Source organism: Numenius arquata, chromosome 1, assembly GCF_964106895.1.
Source record: "Numenius arquata chromosome 1, bNumArq3.hap1.1, whole genome shotgun sequence".
Lineage (NCBI taxonomy): Eukaryota > Metazoa > Chordata > Aves > Charadriiformes > Scolopacidae > Numenius > Numenius arquata.
The window spans coordinates 5,541,612-5,561,101 of NC_133576.1; the positions used below are offsets into that span (position 1 = coordinate 5,541,612).

General features: G+C 41.6%; 1 protein-coding gene across 6 annotated transcripts in view; it reads left to right on the forward strand.

The window, feature by feature from the left end:
• The window catches only part of LRP6 (LDL receptor related protein 6), a 114,909-nt gene that overhangs the window by 86,429 nt on the left and 8,990 nt on the right, over positions 1-19,490 (forward strand). For 4 of the 6 annotated variants that reach the window (XM_074154115.1, XM_074154162.1, XM_074154124.1 and 1 more), the window contains 9 exons: positions 316-542; positions 2,803-2,987; positions 4,725-5,051; positions 8,655-8,857; positions 10,725-10,936; positions 11,121-11,311; positions 15,708-15,917; positions 17,252-17,377; positions 18,758-18,994. In XM_074154115.1, the coding sequence (XP_074010216.1) occupies positions 316-542; positions 2,803-2,987; positions 4,725-5,051; positions 8,655-8,857; positions 10,725-10,936; positions 11,121-11,311; positions 15,708-15,917; positions 17,252-17,377; positions 18,758-18,994 (1,918 nt within the window). The remainder of the gene's footprint in view (positions 1-315; positions 543-2,802; positions 2,988-4,724; positions 5,052-8,654; positions 8,858-10,724; positions 10,937-11,120; positions 11,312-15,707; positions 15,918-17,251; positions 17,378-18,757; positions 18,995-19,490) is intronic. The other 2 variants (XM_074154143.1, XM_074154152.1) reach the window with 2 other exon arrangements.

Consider the following 19,490-nt stretch of genomic DNA (forward strand, 5'->3'; position numbering starts at 1 on the left):
CCTTGAACTTGGCACTGAGTTACTAAGGTCACTTTGGCATGTAGACTACTTAATTGAACCAGACTAGTTATCCCATTTATTTCCCCAGTGAAATGCTATTGTAATTGACACAGAATACATTCATAGAGTACAGTAAATCATTACTTCTGAATAGCAGCATTGTTCGCCTTGCAAATAAGTAGCGTATTGTAAGGTCCTCTTTCCTATGAGATGCCTAAAATCTGAAAGTGTTTAAAATGCAACAAAGAAAACAACCAGCCCAATGACAGACTGGTAAAATTTCTAATTTGCCTGTGTATCTTTGTATCCCTGCAGACCATCAGCAGAGCGTTTATGAATGGCAGCGCACTGGAACACGTTGTGGAGTTTGGCTTGGATTACCCGGAAGGCATGGCTGTAGATTGGCTGGGGAAGAACTTGTATTGGGCTGATACTGGAACAAATCGTATAGAAGTGTCAAAGCTGGATGGACAGCATCGCCAAGTGCTGGTGTGGAAAGATCTTGACAGTCCCCGGGCGCTGGCATTGGACCCTGCTGAGGGGTAACTTGCTTATTTAATTTTATGTTTGTGAACGGTGAAAAACAACATGATAATGTTTCCTCTAGGGCATGTTAGTTAGGCACTGCATGTAAATCCTGAGAGAACCCAGCTGGGGAATACAACCTGGTAATTTAGAGTGTGAGGGCTGGAGGAATATGCTCTTAATGTCCTGAATACTCATTAGGAATACTACAAAAAAAAACCGAAAAAAAACAAAAAAAAAACCCCAACACCAAAACCAGAGCAGCTCATTAAAAAGGGATTTATAATTCGTTTTTTAATTAACCACAGAATCAAAGTAGTTTTAGGTTTATGGAATTCATTAATTAGAAAAGGACTATAGCATTGAAAAGAAAATATTTGTCCTTTTAAAAATGAGGATCCTTTTTATCAAAGTTAGGGTCCAATAAAGGTATTAAATGATTTAACTTGAGAGTGGGGGAGTGAAGCTTTATTGTCTGAGAATAAGGAAGGTGTTTGTTCCTTCAGATAAGGGAGCTTTTTTAGTTGGTATGGACAAGGGAATCAAGGACAGAGAAAGAGTGGAAACAATTGTACCCACCTATCCCCAAAATGAAAGATTTCCCGAGAAGAAACTTCTCAGTTGGATTCAAATGTAATAGCAAAAGTAGGGCAGTGAGCAGGGGGAGGGAGGAAGGAGTGGGGCAAAGCAAGGTAAAACTATTTAGGTTCCAAAATAGCTCTTCTACCATGAAATGCTCATTTGAAATTAACTAACTACTGCAAAACCTTTTTGAGGTTACACCAGCATTGTATTAGTCTTATTTTACAAATGAGAACACCTCATTTGAAAATGTTAAGAAATTATCACATTTTCCAGCGACACTGCAAGGGTTCCAGCAACACAGAGACTGCAACACAGTCGTCCTGCTTCCATTTCAACAAGGTGGTGGCAACTGTGGCAGTGCTTAGTGGGAAGTTCTGCGCTGCCCCCAGTGGGACACGTAGGTGGGGTTCAGCCCTGATGTGCCAGGGGTGGCCTGGGCAAGTACCTCAGATGGCATCCAAAGCCAGATTGTTAGATTCACTTGCTCAGTTGTAACAAAAGGTTGCTACAGATTACTCTAGTTTTACACTGGGAATAGTTTTGTTTTGTTTTTGTTTTTTTTCCCAAGGATTAGTATAATTCAATGCTTTGTCTCTTCACCACAGACCAGAAAAAAATTTGCTTCAGTTTTGAGCCTAAATGCCTGTTTTCCCTTTTGTTTTGTAGCTGAGCTATGTCATTGTACTCCGTATGGAAGTTTTCATGGCATTGCTGTCATGGGGGTATTTCTAACACTTAGGTCCATGCTGTGCACAACTTACACACAAAATACTTGCAAAATTTTTAAGAAAAATTTGCAAGCATTCCTTGTGTCTAAAGAATAGCATCCCCTTGATCATCAGTTTCTGAAGCAACCTTTTCCACTGTGTGGTTGGTTGAAATTAAAAGCATTTCACAGGTGGTTGTTTCCAGAGGGATTAAAGCAGAAAGGTGTAAACGTTGGCTAGCTATGTCTCGCCTTAAAAACAAGTGGTATTGGCTTTACAGTATGGAAGAAGTGACTAACTAGCCCCCAAATGTCAAATATACAACCCTCTCTACTGTACGATGCATAAAGAAAATGTGACCGGGTACAAGTCTGTCCTTCTGTCAAATGAGGCATAAACTGGCGTGTGAGTGTGTAATAGTTTGTACTTCTGCTCCAGTGGCAGTGCCCTACAGTTTTGTGTTATTCTACCCTTGGCTGAAATGTCACACACTTTATATAGCTGATTAATTTACTTGTGTGAAGACGAGTGGGGCCGCTTATCAACAAAAGTACCCTGCACACCAGCCTTTTTGTATTCCTTCATTTGATGGACACGTGAATAGAAACAGGAGCCAAGTGCCATGGAAAATACCTTGCTAAATAGCCAGGTACAAATGAATCTGCCCAGCTGCCGACCTTTTGCCTCTTAGCTGGCGTGCATGGATTAGTGAAGGTTGCAGTGCTGAAAAAGGTTGCAGTGGTGAAAATCCAGCTCCAAGTGGAAAAAAATAAATTTGGAAGCATTTTGAGGAAACTTGACTCACTTCCTTGCTTGTATTCTGAAAAAAACATTTCGTGTAATGGGGCTTAATAAATGCTTGAATTTACAGCTCTTATTTTTCTTTTGTTCCTTCTAAGCATTTTTGGTTTGCTTTGTTTTTCCCCTTGAGCTCTCTTTTGGATTAAATGTGATTACTTTTTTTTCCTTTTGCCCTTTTAATCAGGTTTATGTACTGGACTGAATGGGGTGGTAAACCAAAGATTGATAGAGCTGCTATGGACGGCACTGAGCGGACTACCTTGGTACCGAACGTGGGACGGGCTAACGGCCTAACTATTGATTACGCTAAAAGACGACTCTACTGGACCGACCTCGATACCAACCTGATAGAATCCTCCAACATGCTAGGTGAGCCCCAGAGGCCCAGGCAGGGTCGTGGGGATGTTGCTGCTTTTTCACAGTTCCCTGCGGCAAATTATTCCTTAAATAACGCAAAGATAACGTTAAGACGTAAGACAAAAATAGATATTTTTTTTTTCCAAACTCGCACGCCTCTAACATTTGCTTCTATAATTGATGTTTATGCAACACAGCGTTTAGCGAGGCCTCGATTTTTCTTGTAGGTGATATAGTTGCTCACAGAGTTAAAATTATACACGCCGTACATGTTGCAGTTATATGTAGGACAAAGCTGTCAACTTTCAGCGTTTTGGAGAGTCTTGTTTTGCCTCTCTGAAGAGCACTGGCAAATACATAACAAACACTTCATCATCTGTGGAAAGGTAGAGAGAAAGCCAAGATAACAACGGCGTATTGGACATTTTTCACAATGTAATTTAATATGGTTTGGTTTTTAATCTTTGTTAGTATCCTCAGGGTTCAGGCGGGTTTTTTTTCTCCAGTATCCTGCACGCTAAGGAGCTTTTCCTGGCTAGTACTGGTCACCGGGGGGGCTCTCTCTCACGCTGGGGTCTGTGTGATTGTTTTATAAACTGGTCATTACAACTAAATGGAGGTGGACTATTTTATTCTTTCACTGCCTGGGATATTGTACTGAGGACCCAAGCCCTCTCAGTTTTGCACAGCATCTTTTTTTAACCCCTCGGCACCCGCAGGAGTGGACTGCCCTGTTGTGTGCCAAATTATTCAAATTAGCATTATCACTAGCCAATATTTAAGGCTAAAGGAGTTAGTTCACTTTAAACAGTATGTTTGCAATGGTGGAACAAAGCTAGAAGAAGATCAAAACAGGAAAATGCATTATTGAAATTATATGTATTAGCAAAGCTTTTCTTCAGCTTCTCATGTATTTTGGTGTGCTCTTGAGGCCAGCTCAGCATTCCCCTGTGAACTGGACACCGCATCAGAATTTCATCTTCTCTGTGGCTGGTGGCAGCGTAGTGCAGGGCTGTGCATCCTCATCTTCTCTGTGCAAAGAGGGAAGGACTTCTTGCTTCATAATCTCCCATTCGTTTTCTGTGACTAGACAGTAGGACGTCCCGTGGTAATGAAGTGGTTGAAATAATGTGCTTGAAATCATTCCCTCCTCCTGCCCTGCTCCTTAAGGTCTCCTAACATTTCCACAGTGTACACAATTAACTGCTTCCTACCTTGAGTTTCTGACTGCTCATTCCTGTTACGGCATTCCAGAGACAGGTTAGTTTAACCTTATGTATTTGATTTTTCTCATAATGCAACGTAGAATTTCATTAAGCTCATAACAACTCTCTGTCTGTAAGCAGCGGGCAGAGACCCAGGTGTGGTGCAAAGAGATGCTGAACTGGGAATACAGTGTCAGGATCTTGCGTCTTCTTCAGAGGGAACCTGTTTGTTTTGAGGAGGAGGGAAAGGACAGACTCTTTCCGAGAAGCCTGATCATTTCGCAAACTGAGACTTTTTTCTTTAGTAAAATAAACTCTCTTCTGTGAACCACAAGCAGGATTAGCCCATTTCTGTGAGAGGCTCTGAGACTTCAGGATGGTCTTTTGAATATTGTACATTACTTTATAATTTGCTTCTGTAATAATGAAATAGCAACTTTAAAGTCATTATGTGTTAACCTTTCTGTGCAGGGGACGCATCCAACAGCATATCGTTTGTCCTCATATAATTCTGCTTTTTCTCTCCCTTCTTTTTTTGAAACAGGCCTTGACCGTGAGATTATAGCTGATGACTTGCCTCACCCATTTGGCTTGACTCAGTATCAGGATTACATTTACTGGACAGACTGGAGTCGGCGTAGCATCGAACGAGCCAACAAGACCAGTGGCCAGAACCGAACTATCATCCAAGGGCATTTGGATTACGTTATGGACATCTTGGTCTTCCATTCTTCCAGGCAGGCAGGCTGGAACGAGTGTGCTTCCAGCAACGGTCACTGCTCTCACCTGTGCTTAGCAGTCCCTGTTGGTGGTTTCGTCTGCGGCTGCCCAGCTCACTATTCCTTGAACTCTGACAACAGGACTTGCAGTGGTAAGCTGTAATGAAGGAAAATAAAACAGGAAAGGAGACGTGTTTAGTAACAGATGCAAGCTTTGGACTTGGAGGAAAGAGGGATTTTATTCTTACGAGAGATGGTGAAGCTTGTTTGCTCTTAGGCCAAGTTAAAGCTAATTTCAATTTTTAATACCAAATGTGTATTTGAAAAAATTTTGGTTCCTTAGCCTCCCTTCCTCCATAGGAAGCAGGGTATATTTAAATACAATTTTCTAATACTAAAATCCTGCTGACTTTTTAGAGAAGATAGGCTATTGAAAGAAAAAAAAAAAATTAAAAAAAATCTTGCCGCAGACCAGCATCACAGTAAAATAAGAAGAGTGGCTCTAGTGAATCTTTTTAGTGACTCAGATAAATCTGTGTAAGCAGGAAGGCTCAAAATTCTTTTGGTTTTGTATCTGTCTGTCAGACCCTTCTCAAGTGCTTACTTGCTTATTTTTTTCTAATCTTGCCTGACGTAAAGGTTATGTGATAGTTTGGTCTATGTTCTGGACTTTGCGTAGCCTTTAGGTGGGTCTGGATTTAACTCTGTAGTAGTTCTGTCTGCTGACTGATGAGATGCTGAGGTGGGCCACTCGCATACACCCAAAAGTGTTTCTTCCTCAGTGAGGAGACTCTTGGCTCCACGGTCAACCCAGCACTTCAGATTTCTGATCTCAGTGCAGCCGAGCCCCATTTTTCTTTATTGTTGTGCAGAATATGAACCGCACAGCCCCTCAGGCTGTGTGTAATTAGTTTCTAACCAAATAATTTATCCATCTCTCAAGAACTGGCTGCCAGTGAAGCTCTCATAATTTTGGCAGCCACGCTGGCTGGCTGATTTCCACTGGTGTCATTCAGATTAGTCAGTGGGTGAAGAGATTCATGGTACTGAGAGACAGATTGTATCTTGTCCGCATAATGCATGAGTAGAGAGATCCAAATGTTGTTTTAAAGCCAAAAGCAGGGCAGCTCGTTCCATGAATGCCACCTCATGGCATTTTTTTGAAAATCATCCTCTTCGGTAAACTCCGGTAGGGTTTTTTTCCCACCCTGCCGTGTGTCCTGTACTCGTTTCCTTTTTTTTCTTTTGTTCCAAGGGGCGCTTGCATGACAACTGGATTTTGGTATTCTAACTCTCTCGCACCTTTCTGTGAGTTAGAAGCGTGGCTGGCACCTCTCTGGTGGTGAATGTGATTTTGTAGGTGGAGGAGTGTGACTTCCAGAGGAGAATAGGTAGCAAAATGATCAAAGGTTGTCTTTTCTTGTGAAAGTGCCCTTGGTAACAAAGGAAGGAGAAAAATACAGGAAATATCTGGTGAGCAAATAGAATCATTTCCCCGCAGTACAGTTTAGGGCAGTTCGTGAGGTATTAGGAGTTTTGCTTCTGCCATGTTCAAACCTGGGAACTTTCCAACTTCTCATTTGTAGGTAATTGGAGACTTAGGCTTCTCTGCGTATAATTTAATTTTTCTCTTGGCCACTATAATTGGAGCATGAATCGTTTAAACTTTCTCTTGCCTGTTTTACTTGCTTATGTACTCCTGAACATTATTATTAGTCCAAGCCCTGTCTAGAGGCCAGTTCCTCCCTTCTGGATCACACGGCTCATGCGTGCATAGATTCTTTTAATTACGGGAAGGACACACAGCTCCGATGAGATCTGGTATCTCATCAAACCTACCACATGTCATGAAGCTTGAAGGCGGCGTTACACAGGGGACGTGCTCGTTGTACTCCATTTGCCTGCCAAAAATATAGTTAAAATATGTGACTGTTGGGAGGGAGAATGATGAAAACTGGGAAGGGATTTCTGAAATTGGTGCTGTTTCAGAGACGTGGGGACTCAAGGGGGGGAAATTCTGCTGTTGCTTTTTATAATGAGCCATCAATTCAAAGTTGGAAGCCAGGCAATCTTAGACGGTGAGAGAGTGTCTTTGGGGAAAAGTGGAAAGAATTTTAGGTGCTTATGATAATATGTTTACCTGCACTGTTTTATCTTAAGTTTTTTTTTTCCCTTTCCATTGCTTTCTTAACTGCTTGGTAAGAATTCGGATGTTTTCTGAATCTATTATTTTGCTGTACACGTTCATATAAACTTAGCTTTGCTTTTTTGCGTGCTTTCTTCTACAGTTTAGAGCTAAGTAGAAGGCAGCTTAAATTATTGGAGAAACGCTTGGAGGGGAAATACAGGTTTTGCAGAAAGCAAGAATACCTTGCAAATTAGGGCCTGATTGTTACAGGATGTTAGGATTGAATGTTAGTTACCAAGGAAACTCCCCCCCCCCACCACCTCTCTTTTTTTTTTTTAGTTTGGGTGGTTTTCTTTTTTTTCCCCAGTAGCCAGAATAAACGTTCAAAGTGTATACCTAAAATAACAAGGCAAGGCGGTGATGTTCTCTGGAAGACTTTTGCTACCTTCCCTTGCCAAGGTGCTGCCCTTACCTGTTTCGCAGGCTGCATTGAATGAGTGCAGTGTCCCCACTGCTGATCTCTCTCCAGACTTGCCCTACAGAGAATCGATTGTACAAACTTCAGGGAGGCTGCAAACCGCATTTCTGGCTGCTGGCTCTTGTGCCGTTCTTGCACAGCGGTGGCTCCAGGTGGACCGTTATTGAAAAGAACGCTGTGAAAAGGGGGAAATGCTTTAACTGCCTCCTTTGCTTTCTGACCCAGTTATGTAATGCAGGGATAATTTCTTTTTAACCATGTATTAAATGCCTTGTGCGCTTGCTGTAAGATGTAGCTGGTAAACTACAGCCATACGGGGTGGGGAAGTCTTGTTTTCTGATGTTTGATGGTATTTATAAGAAGAAAAAAATCATTTGTCCAAGAAATTTTTGCTGGGTGTCTGAAAAGCTGGAGCGGAGCATCAAATTTTTTTTTCCTTCTTGCAGATTTTTTTGTTTTCACAGGTGAGCAGCTAGAAATAAGATAGATATATACATTTGAGAAGAGTGAATAGATTTTTCTATAAAAATGCAGCGTTGCACACACCTAAGATTTTCCTGAGAACTAGTTGTTGTTCCATTCCGGTGCAGGCGGAAAGATAGTTTGTGGGAACAGGACTGAACCATTCCAATGACAACCTCTGTTCCCTGGGACCTCTAAATAAGGAATCGGTGCTGGCTTTTGCTCGGCTTCCTCTGCAAGTAGAAGTGTACCTAGCAAAAGGTTCAACTTCAAAATAGCGGAGCTGCATTTCCCTGAGACCCCTTTAGAAAGAAAATTGACAGTTCCTTGAGCGGCGTGGTTGACCGTTCTTCTTTGAGGTGATTTTGACAGAAGCCTTCACAATTCATTCATCCTGCGACTTACAAAATTATCTTTGCCTGTAACATCCACGTTCAGACATTTATAGTAAAAAGAGGCCCGTTGAAAAGCTTTCCATACTGATCAGACAGTGGGGGTTTTTATGTTTTGATTTTTTTAATTTATTTTTTTTTTGGCGAAAGCAGAAGGAGAAGGGGAATGAAATAATATGTCCTCTCTGGTTTTATATAGTAGTTGTTGTTGTTGGACATACATTGTTAACCCAACTTTATTGCTATGTGTAAACCTTTCACCCCTTTTTTTTTTTTTCTTTTGTAACCCATCAAGCTCCTACAACCTTTCTGTTGTTCAGTCAGAAGAATGCAATTAATCGCATGGTGATAGATGAGCAGCAGAGTCCAGATATCATACTCCCGATCCATAGTCTCAGGAACGTTCGAGCCATTGATTATGACCCCCTGGATAAGCAACTGTACTGGATTGATTCTCGGCAGAACATCATCCGGAAAGCACAGGAAGATGGCAGCCAGGTATCCTGCAGATGATGGAATTACTAAAAGATGAGGGAGGCCTACACCCAACAATGAATAATTTAGATACATGGACTTCCTGTAGATTTACTAGCTGTCTCTTGGCAAAACAAGTGGCATCTGGAGTTTCTGGAGTCCTCAGCCAGTAATCTGGGAGGTACAGCAGGAAATAAAACATGGAAAACCAAGGCCAGCTTAACGATACTGTTGTTCACAGTGCATCGTTTGCTCAACACTCTCTTTTGGCTGGGGGCTGTTGGAAATCCCTGTCTGAGAGAAGTGAAACATGGAAGGGAAGGTTCTTGGGAGAAATGCAGTGTGTGAGACAGAAGGAAGAGTTGCAAATGAGCTGGGTGCAGGGACATGGATTCTGAAATGAAGAGGGTGGGACTTTGTGAGCACATGGCTGTGTATGAAGCCTCTCAGGTTCTGGTGGTGGATAGGAAGAGGGCTGTTGTCAACTACGGAGGCATTGAGCAAGGAGGTCGAAACAGGTGACCCGTAAGAGATGCAGCAGGCTTGGGAAAACATACTTGACTGGGGAATACAGAAGAAGTAGAGGATGATAGAAGGCAAAAGGTGATACAGGTTTAGTGAGGTACATTGTGAGCAATGACTGCTTATTCATTTTCACATTTTAAAATAGATTTTTTTTTTCTTCCTGATTTTTTGAATGAGGGAGGAATAGAGGACTAAGATAAACAACACAGAGGTGCTGTATACAGTTTAATTTGTAAGAGAGTGTGGTTTCTGGTGGTGGGTGTGGTGGTAGTTTCAGCAGTTGGGTACTGCTGAAATGCCCTTCAGCCTTAACTCAATTTAGCAATGGTTTTAATTTTGGAATATTTAAATAATTTAACACCCAAAACTAGTCAAAGGCACCAGGTTTTTGCCAGCTTCAGCAGAATAAACAAATGCAAGACTTGTAGACACACCCTTTCATAGAGGTGACAAGCCAAATAAAAAAATTAGGCAAATTTTCTGGTGAAGTTTAATTTGGGGGTGAGAGGGTGGAGGCTGCTCACCTCAAAAGCATGAAGTTTTCCAAAAAGATTATGTCAGGCTATGTTTTGTGAGTTGTCACTCCTCTTCAAATTTTTTGAAAAGTTCATGAAAGATGTCAGTTAGGTTCACCTTTCACTATACGGAGATTATGCAGTTTCTTTCTAAAAAAAAATAAATTAAAAAAAAAAAAAAATCATGCGAACTCGAGGTCTGGACCAGTAAAAGGCAAGAACTTTGAAGCAGAAGAGCGTTAGCTGGAAATGCTCTGAAGTCGTTGTCTTAGAGTAGCTGATATCCTTTCTGTCTGTTGGCTGAGTTGCCTTCCCGTTTATTATTCATCCTTATGTTATATGCCCCAAGTGTGACGGCAACCATGGTGGAGAAGAACGAGGCAAGAATTTCAAGTGCTGTCTGGCCTCACTTTGCCCGTGCTTCAGTCCGTTGAGCTGCGCTTTGGGAATTAGTGGTGATGTGTTTCTGTTGTAGAGTGCTAAATGTGCTGGGTTTGGGTCTATGCAAACTGGACTTAGAGTTGTCAAGAAAGCAGAGGAAATACGGAAGCTGACCCTGATTTTTTGAACATAGAGACATTTTTGATTTATTGGTCAAACGTCAAACTTTCTAAGTCTTATGAGCTGCAACCAGCTTACATGATTGCCGTTACAACAAGCCATCAGGACTATGTGTCTATATCTGATGAAAGGTGTTGGTGGGGCAACCGGACCAAGGTGTCTCCTTACTGTATTTGGCTGCCTCCTCTTGCTGAGCAGTAGCTTGATGTGGTGCATCCAGAGCAAATAAAATTGCTCACGTTGGATCAGATTAAATGCTCTTCTGTGGGTTCTTTTTCTTTCCTTTGTAGAGCCTCACTGTTGTCACAAGTCCAGTTCCCAATCAGAACCTAGATATGCAGCCTTACGACCTGAGCATTGACATCTACAGCCGCTATATCTACTGGACCTGCGAAGCTACTAATGTGATCAATGTGACGCGCCTGGATGGGAGGCCCATGGGAGTGGTGCTCAAAGGAGAACAAGATAGGCCCAGGGCCATTGTGGTGAATCCAGAGAAGGGGTATGTAGCTGAAAGAGTGATGTGGGGAATCATCTTGAGAATCAAACTGTTTTCTTGCTGCTGGCTGGTTTCTGTTTGTCAGAATAAAAACATCTTTGAAATTTGTTAAGATATCTTGGTCATGTAGCAAAAATGTGGAAAGATCAAATAAACTTTTTTTTTCCTCTAATCATACCTGTTCCAGATACATGTATTTCACCAACCTACAGGAGAGGTCTCCTAAAATTGAGAGAGCAGCATTGGATGGAACTGAACGAGAGGTCCTTTTTTTCAGTGGTTTGAGCAAGCCCATAGCCTTAGCTATTGACAGCCAGCTAGGCAAGTTGTTCTGGGCTGATTCAGACCTGCGGAGAATTGAAAGCAGTGACCTTTCAGGTAGAGTAACACTTTAATTCAGTGATTCATTTGTGGGGTGTGGGTGTGGGGGAATGCAGAGAAAGGTGTCTTCTTTTCCTTCCTACTATAAACAGTCTGTACTGTGATTCTAATCACTCCCTAAATTCCCAGCCAGGGAATGTGCATGATTCATGCAGCGTGCCTTTACAGTCTCATGCCTCTATCTGTGATTTGCATTATTAATTGCTACACATGCTATTTACTTCAGTTTCTCTGCAAGACCTTTGTGTGGTTTCCCAAAGTCACTTCACAAATAAATTGCAGCAGTTTTGGAAAGGGGAGGGAGAGGGTTGTTTTTAAAGGCATTAGTTTTGGTGCAGTAAACTGTCAACCAGAGGAAAGTTTCCCGTTAGCGGAAAAGTCTTTGCTGCAGAGTTAAAGCAGCAGGTGTGCAGGTCACTTACGTACCTGTCATTTAAGGTGAAATGATTTGAGAAGGATAGAGCAGATCTAACATCTCTCTGTTCTCAAAAGGCAAAAACCTCCCTCTTCCAGCTGTGGAATTCTTTGCCTGCTCCCTAAGGTTGATTATGCTGCTTGTCTGACCTCCTCTATGAGTTGATTCAGCTCACTTAGGCACATAAGCAAAAACAATAACCTAACAACAATATACAGAAAGAGAAATAGAGAACAGTGTTCTGTTGGTTTGGAAGGCTGAATTGGTTCAGTAAATGTCCAGCAAGCAGCCAGCACTCTGGAGCAAAAGAGGAGGCAAAATCACGGGGTCAGATTGAGTGAGAGAGACAGAGACATTTCTTATTTACTAGCCAGATCCATCAAGCTGCTGGATCAGCTCAGCTGTCTCATGCGGCTTTGGTAGTAATTTGTTGTGATAAGACCTGGGCTGGATGTTGCTGATGGGAGTGCCAGGATGTTCTGAGCACATAGGTACCCGTCTCTGTTAGGAGGTGGGATATATGCCCCCCTCGCTCTGCTGCTAGTGGAGGGTGGGGGCAGAATTTCTCCTTCCTCTGCCGTAAGTCCATCCCCAATTTGAATATCCTTGTACTTCAGCTGAGTGTTACTCTACTGTCAGAAGCATAAGTTAAACGCATAAGGTAATGAGGACCTTATGCCATCTTTGCCATCTCTGAGGGAGTTTGAAAATTTAACAAGAATATGGTGGTTTGTAGTAATGTCTTTCACTGATGACATGATACCTTCATTCAAAATAGTAGCATATAATCCCACTGACACCAGTATGATTTTCAGCCTTTTATTAAGCTGCTAGAATAAGGTTTTGTTTTGGAAAACATTTCAGTTTTTCTAGATGATTGGAATTGAGGCTCAGCTAGATAGTTGGGGGTTTTTTCAGTGTTTAATGCAGTGTGTCAGTGGAATATTCAGGGTCACTGATGAACTGTGGTATCCTGACTATTTACTCTTTTAAAACACAGGGCATAAGTTGAGTTAGTGAATTGTTGTTTTTTTTTTAAAAAAGTGTTATGATGTATCCCATTATGTTCTAGGCTATCCCAGATCCAGGGTCTACATGCATAAAGTAACAGGCAGCAGCACAATATCATGTGCTTTATGTCTGTTATCTGCCAGAGGAGGAGATGGGTCTAAATTCTAATCTAGTCTGGTTTTAATGATTCTGCATTTTTTTAAAAAGATGTGGCTGTTGATCATCAATGTTGTGTAGTAAAAGCTTGCCATGTTTTTGAAGAACATGAAGAAAAATCATTCCAAAAGCTCTCTTGCTTTTTGGCATTTGCATGACAAATAGATTGCTATAATCACCACGATAAATTGCTAACTGCTGAGATGCATTCCTGTGCTTAGGAATGCTGATTAATAGGCTCTTTTGACCGGCGGAGTAATTTTTCTGCATGTTAACTTCTTAAAACATGCACAGTCTCTTGCTCTGTCGACTCTGTAGATGCCAGTACCCATAAAGAAGGAGGAGAGCTAAAACGCCTTTTATGTGATGCAGTCCTTCTCTTCCTCCCTGTCCTTCAGGCATGCAGTTAGGACTGGGTTATGCTGCCCAAATGGGAGATCCTATTGAAGCTAACCAGATTCTTCACATGATTAAGGGGTTGTTTATGAAAAGATGACTGGAATTAGCTCCCTACCATGGAAACTATTTGGAAATTAGTTCTTCTATTCCAGAATAATTAGTGTGATTTGGAAATGTCTAATGATTCTGGAATTAAGTCATTTTTCTTTGGAAATAGAATGAGCTACGGGTGTGTCAGGATTTTTGTATTTATTTGTTTGTTTTTAAGTCTTTTTCCAGCAATACCTTTTACAAAGAGAATGGTGATGCCAGGAGACAAAGCTCCTCTTAATCACATCTCCCTTTCATCTGACATTCCCAATAAAGGGGACCAGCACCCTGATGAGCCAGCTTCAGATTTTATTGTTGGTTTATGGAAGGAGGGATTTCAGCGTCTCTGTTTAGTCAGAAATAGTCAGTTACACTTGGTCACAAATATTAAAAAGAAAGATCAAGACATTAAGGGAGTGAAAATGCTAAGCTTCAGAGCTTTAGGAGCATAGTGCAAAATGCCATGCTGATTGACATGGGCCTGGCAGAGCAGGGCATGTACAGACTCCATTTGGGTAGGTCAAGGTCTTAGTTTTAACTATATTTCACCCTGTCATCTTTGCATTTTCCCCTGTTCCCAGCTTAAGCTTTTTTTCTCGAGATGCAAGTTGCTGTTTCTTACCTTTTCCCTATACAATGAGTCATGTTCATAGGGGTTAATAGACGGCTGCAGTTATTTAGTTTGACTTGCATCACTCAGTCCATTAATTCCTACATCAGTCTGGGTGAAGCCTCCTTCAGAATCCATCAACGTCTTTTCTTAATCAGATCATTGCTGGTGCTGTTCCAAAGTTGTGGGCGAGAGCCCAGTCTAGCTGAGGATTAATATTTGAATTTCCGTGTTCTGCTTTAGGTGTTACCACTTGCTAAATGTTTGGAAGGTTACTTAACTTCTGAACTCTATATGCGTTCAGTAAAAAGAGGATAAATACACTTTTCATAGCCGAATTTTTTTGTAAGTTGTCGTCACTGACATACTGTTCCTTCAATTCTCCATAAGCCAAAAAACATTCTTGCTGCTGAACAAAGCAGAGGGATAGAACTTGCTCAAATTATAAAATAATAAAACATATGTATCTTTTGTCCCATAACACTATCTTGTGTGGGCACGGTAGAGACATTTTTCTGTGGTATTCGGTTGTACTAGTATATTTTTACAGGAAAAAATATAAAAAAAAATTCTTGGATATTGTTTCATGGATGAGCATACGCAAAGCTATTGTCTGCTGTAGTAAAAGTGAAAAATAAGCATAGTGGTGAGCCCAGATATCTGAAATACCAGGATTTATATGTAAATTTTCAAGCTGTGGCCTAACTTTAGACCGTGTGATATTGTTTCAGCATTTCAATATTGAAGCAGATTCCTTATGTTCATGAGTAATTTTATGCTCAGAATCTGATAAACCTCACCGAATACTTCAGTGTTATGACCATGTCATGTAAAGTAAATAAAGCGTGGATTAAACCTCATTCGTGAGCTCTCAGGTTTTTGAATAACACATTTTCCTCCTGCCTGAGTTACAAAGTCTTCGCTGTCTTTGGACAGTCTTTAACGATACCTTTAAAACAGCTGCAGACTGTCTTCTATTTATATGGAGTGTTAACCATGAAGTGTGGCAGTTGCTCTTGACTGTATTTACTGCCAGGTTATCTAGCATAAAAGTCAACAAATACTCTTCAGAGGTGTAAGGCTAAAGCCTCTTGGCTTCTACCAGTGATTGCTAAAGGAACTGAGGAAAATAAGTCTTCGCTTGGGAGGAAGGAGTGTTCCCAATTTAGCATGAAAACAATGTAGTTGAAACAAAAGAATATGAGGAAGTCAGAAGTCAAGTGCTTACTTTAATCTCATAATTCGTGTGAAAAGTACTAACTACTTTGTCTTCGCTTGGATTTTATCTTGTATTAGTTGACTCAAGCTAATAATCCATCTCCTTATTCCCTGTTGTGTGCCAAGACAAAGCAGTTAATCTCTCCAAGAAGGGATAGAAGAATGGAAAGAATTACCAATTCCCATCGTATCGATAAAAGGCTGGATAGGCTCATGAGAGCTGATCCCCAGCTCCAGATGCTTCTTAAATACAGTAAATATATTTGAGGCACAAAAACTGTCTTCTTGGTGAAAGTAGAAAAAAAAAAATTATCACCTGTCTGCAAAATGCATCAGTCTTGCACCAGAGGACCCAGGATTCCTTGTAGTTTTATAGTAGGCTTACCTGGTAATGTAGAAGTAGAGGAAAATAGTGGTGTGAGTAACGTAGAAAATGTTTGTGGTAGTACTTGAGTTGATTCCAGTTGAGCTAAACCACTCTTCCCCTTCTGCAGGTGCTAACCGGATCGTTTTGGAAGACTCTAATATCTTGCAGCCCGTGGGACTAACTGTATTTGAAAACTGGCTGTATTGGATCGACAGGCAACAGCAGATGATTGAAAAGATTGATATGACCGGTCGAGAAGGACGTACAAAGGTCCAAGCTCGTATTGCACAACTCAGTGACATCCATGCTGTGAAAGAGCTCAACATTCAGGAGTACAGTAAGTGCAATCCCTGTTTGCAAGTGCAAGCGGTGCCTGTGGGGCTTGAGGCAAGGAGCGGCCGCAGAGAGATGAGCCTGTTTTGCCGTGTTGCTGATCGACATCAGCGCAGATCGAAGGGGCCAGAAGCTGGTATCGTTTTGTGTCTGTACATCACCAGGGTGCAATTAAGTTTCTTTCCTTCAGGCAGTTGGCCCTGGTCTGGAAATCTATCACAAACCCAGCATCGTGTTTTGTTGCTGATGACAACCTTATTGGTCGTCCTGTACAGGCACCTGGCATTTGGGTGTCGATAGGCACAGTGGAAAAGCCCTGTTATCCCCAGTAGACAATTACAGCTTTGACACACTAGTGTGAGTCGCTATTAGGTGTTTACTCCTTTTAGACAAGCACAGCTCTCGGAGCCTTTTATTAGGAGTAAATGTTTCGATGGACTGCCTGCCTTGAAGGCAAAGTGAGCAATTTTTGTTGGTGGCAATTCATATTGAAAGTAAATGACAAAAGAACAACGTTGCGTTGCACAAAGGAAGTGTGTATTAAATAACAACTTCTGTTGAACGTGGCTGCACTTTTAAAAGTTTTCTGTTTACCAGGATACAGCCTTTCCCGAACACACATGCTTGAAACAACGGGAGCTGGATGGTTAAAGCGGTGGAGCTGCTGTCATCCTGGAGGAAATGGGCCTGGTTAATAGGCTGTGGTGCATGCCTTGGAGAAATATGTAGAAAAATGTCTGGGGATGTTTAATTAAAGCATCAGTGCAGACTACTACTAGTTTTGTTTGCTATTAATCTCAGTAAATCTGTCAGGAGTTCCAAGAGAAGTATGTTGTCCTTATTAAACATTAAAATGAAGAGACATATTTATCTAGAGCATGTTAATTTGAGTTTCAGACACAGTACGGAAGCTTCAGAATTCATAAATTAGAAAAGTTTATTTTTTTTAATGGTCTTTGATAGACAAGATGAAGTATGGAATTCAAGGCATCTTTTTGTATTACTAATGCTGCTATTTTTGCTGCAGAACTAACTCTACCTTGCACAAGAAGCAAAATACGTCGAGTCCGTGTATTGTTTTCGTAGGCTCCGTGGCATGATTCTCATAATGTTTCAGATCGCAGACAGTGATCGGTGTGCATGACAATTATTGATGTGCGTAAAGGGAAAAAGCACACACAGCAAAATATAGCTTTTTCAGTTGTTTTTAGTAGCACTTTCCCCAGGGGGAAGGAAGTAATGAAGGGAGTCCTGAGCGCCCAAAGAAATCACTGAAAGATTGTAAAAGAGGTGGGGGTTTCTTGTCAGTAGCCATCTTTCTTATTTTTAAAATCACAGGACAGCATCCTTGTTCTCAAGATAATGGTGGCTGCTCGCACATTTGCATCGTGAAGGGTGACGGCACCACGCGCTGCTCTTGTCCAGTCCACCTTGTTCTGCTGCAGGATGAGCTGTCCTGCGGAGGTAAGTCCTTCCCACGCTCTGTGTCACTGTGTCACTGAGCTCTCAGCTTCTGGCTTGATGCGGGGGCCGTGTCTTCACTTCAGGGGTGGCTTCTGAGCAGAAAGAGTGTGACAGTGCACCAGGTGCCGTTACACGCTTTTACACGTTTACCTCTTTGCCTAGCTAAATCCACAAGTATTGAGAAGGAGTAAGAGAAGAAAAATTCGCTAGTTGACTGTTGAATAAGGATTTCTGTTCGCCCTTCCTAGTTAAGACCGCCGAATTGTTTCAACTTGATTTGTCAATGGTGTGATTTTTTTATTACTTTTTTTTTTTTTTCTATGACTCTGTATGTTCTGCTTTTTCAAATAGCGGTAGGTTCTCATGTTCTGGTGTATTGCACCATAGCTGTGCCGTTTTATTCTTCTCTGCTGTCCTCCTCGAGCTCACCCCGTGCGTGTCTTTCTGAACTGTGGTCCCAGAAGGGCGAGTTGCCTCCTCTGTGGTGATACGGCCACTGTAGCCTCCGCCCTGGTGTCTCCGAGGGTGGGGTTGAAATTGGGTAAAGGAAAGGCACTTTGGTGCTTGGGTCTCTTTGTGCCACCATACTGAATGGATTTATTATGCAATCTTCTCGCCATCAAGGCGACGTGTGGTCTCACAATGGAACAAGAGCTAACATAATCCAGATATTTTCTCAGAGCAAGTTTAATACCAGGCCAAAAGAGGGGGGAGAAAAGGGGGATTAAAAAAGGGGAAAAAAAATTCACACTTACTTACTGCATGAGATTAACAGTTGCTGTAGTAAATGTTAAATAACAGCTAACATCTGTGTTGAGATAGTGGGACTTGACTAGATGGAGCAGTTTTTTTGTTGTTTTAAAAGAATTTTGACTGAACAGAGCTGTTGAGGGCACATAACTAGACATTGAGTCACAGTGCATCCATCTGCAGCGCATTACATCCTTTTAACGTTTTCTATACAGTGACTGCTGAACATGAGAGAGACAGTGAGCCATCGGTTGTGCATACAGTGGTGTTGCAGGAAAGGGGGAGTGGAAAAGTGTGTTGACTCTTGAAGACCCTACTAAAAGAAGGGTGTAAGAGGCTGGAGCGGGAAGGGAAGAAAATAATTGTGCTTTGAGTGTGCACGTGTCTCTGTTCCTCTTGTTCTTTGTCTAATGAACCTCTATCAATGTGAGCCTGCATCAGTCACGTGGGGCTCAAGATCTGCACAAATGACTGCAGAGGCAGTGGGGGTGGAAGTTACTGTATGACGTGGCATGTTTATCAGCTGCTTGGTAAATCAAAGCAGCTGAGATCTTCTTGTCCTTACCTGTCCTGACCTGCTGTTTGTTCACCTGGATTTTTAATTTTTGTTTGTTTGCTTGATTTTTAAAGAACCACCAACATGCTCCCCTCAGCAGTTCACCTGTTTCACAGGTGAGATTGACTGCATCCCGGTGGCCTGGCGCTGTGATGGTTTCACTGAATGTGAAGACCACAGTGACGAAAAGAACTGCCCGGTGTGCTCAGACACCCAGTTCCAGTGTGAAAGTGGACAGTGCATAGACAGTGCCCTCCGGTGCAATGGAGAAGCAAATTGCCAGGACAACTCGGATGAGAAGAACTGTGAAGGTAAAGAGGATCTTTTGGAATGTGATGAAAATAAAGCTGTCATGGGGACACTATGACAGATACCAAAGTTATTGTTGAGTAGGATTTGGAAGAATCTTGAGATTCTGCTAGTTTTTAAACTGATCTATTGAATGGGAAGTTATTTCACAACTCCATACTTTCGTTTTTCCACTTGAAATAGAAATAAGACTGATCTCCTGCACAGTGATTTAAGCTCTGTTTGTGAAAAATGCTATTAAAAAGATAATATATTTTTAAGCTCCAAAAACTTGATAATAGGAGCGAATTACAAAGTGGAGCAAATCCTTGTCATAGTTTTTTGTGTGCCTTGTATCAAGTAAAGGTCTTGGGATCATTTATTTTATAATACCTGAAAAAAACGAAGTTAAGCTTTTCTGAGTAGGTGGAAGTGAGAGACAGACGAGATTCCTGGAGACCTCTTGTTCCTGTAGAGCACAGCAAAAGAGAATATTTAAGCCATCGTTACAGAGGAAAG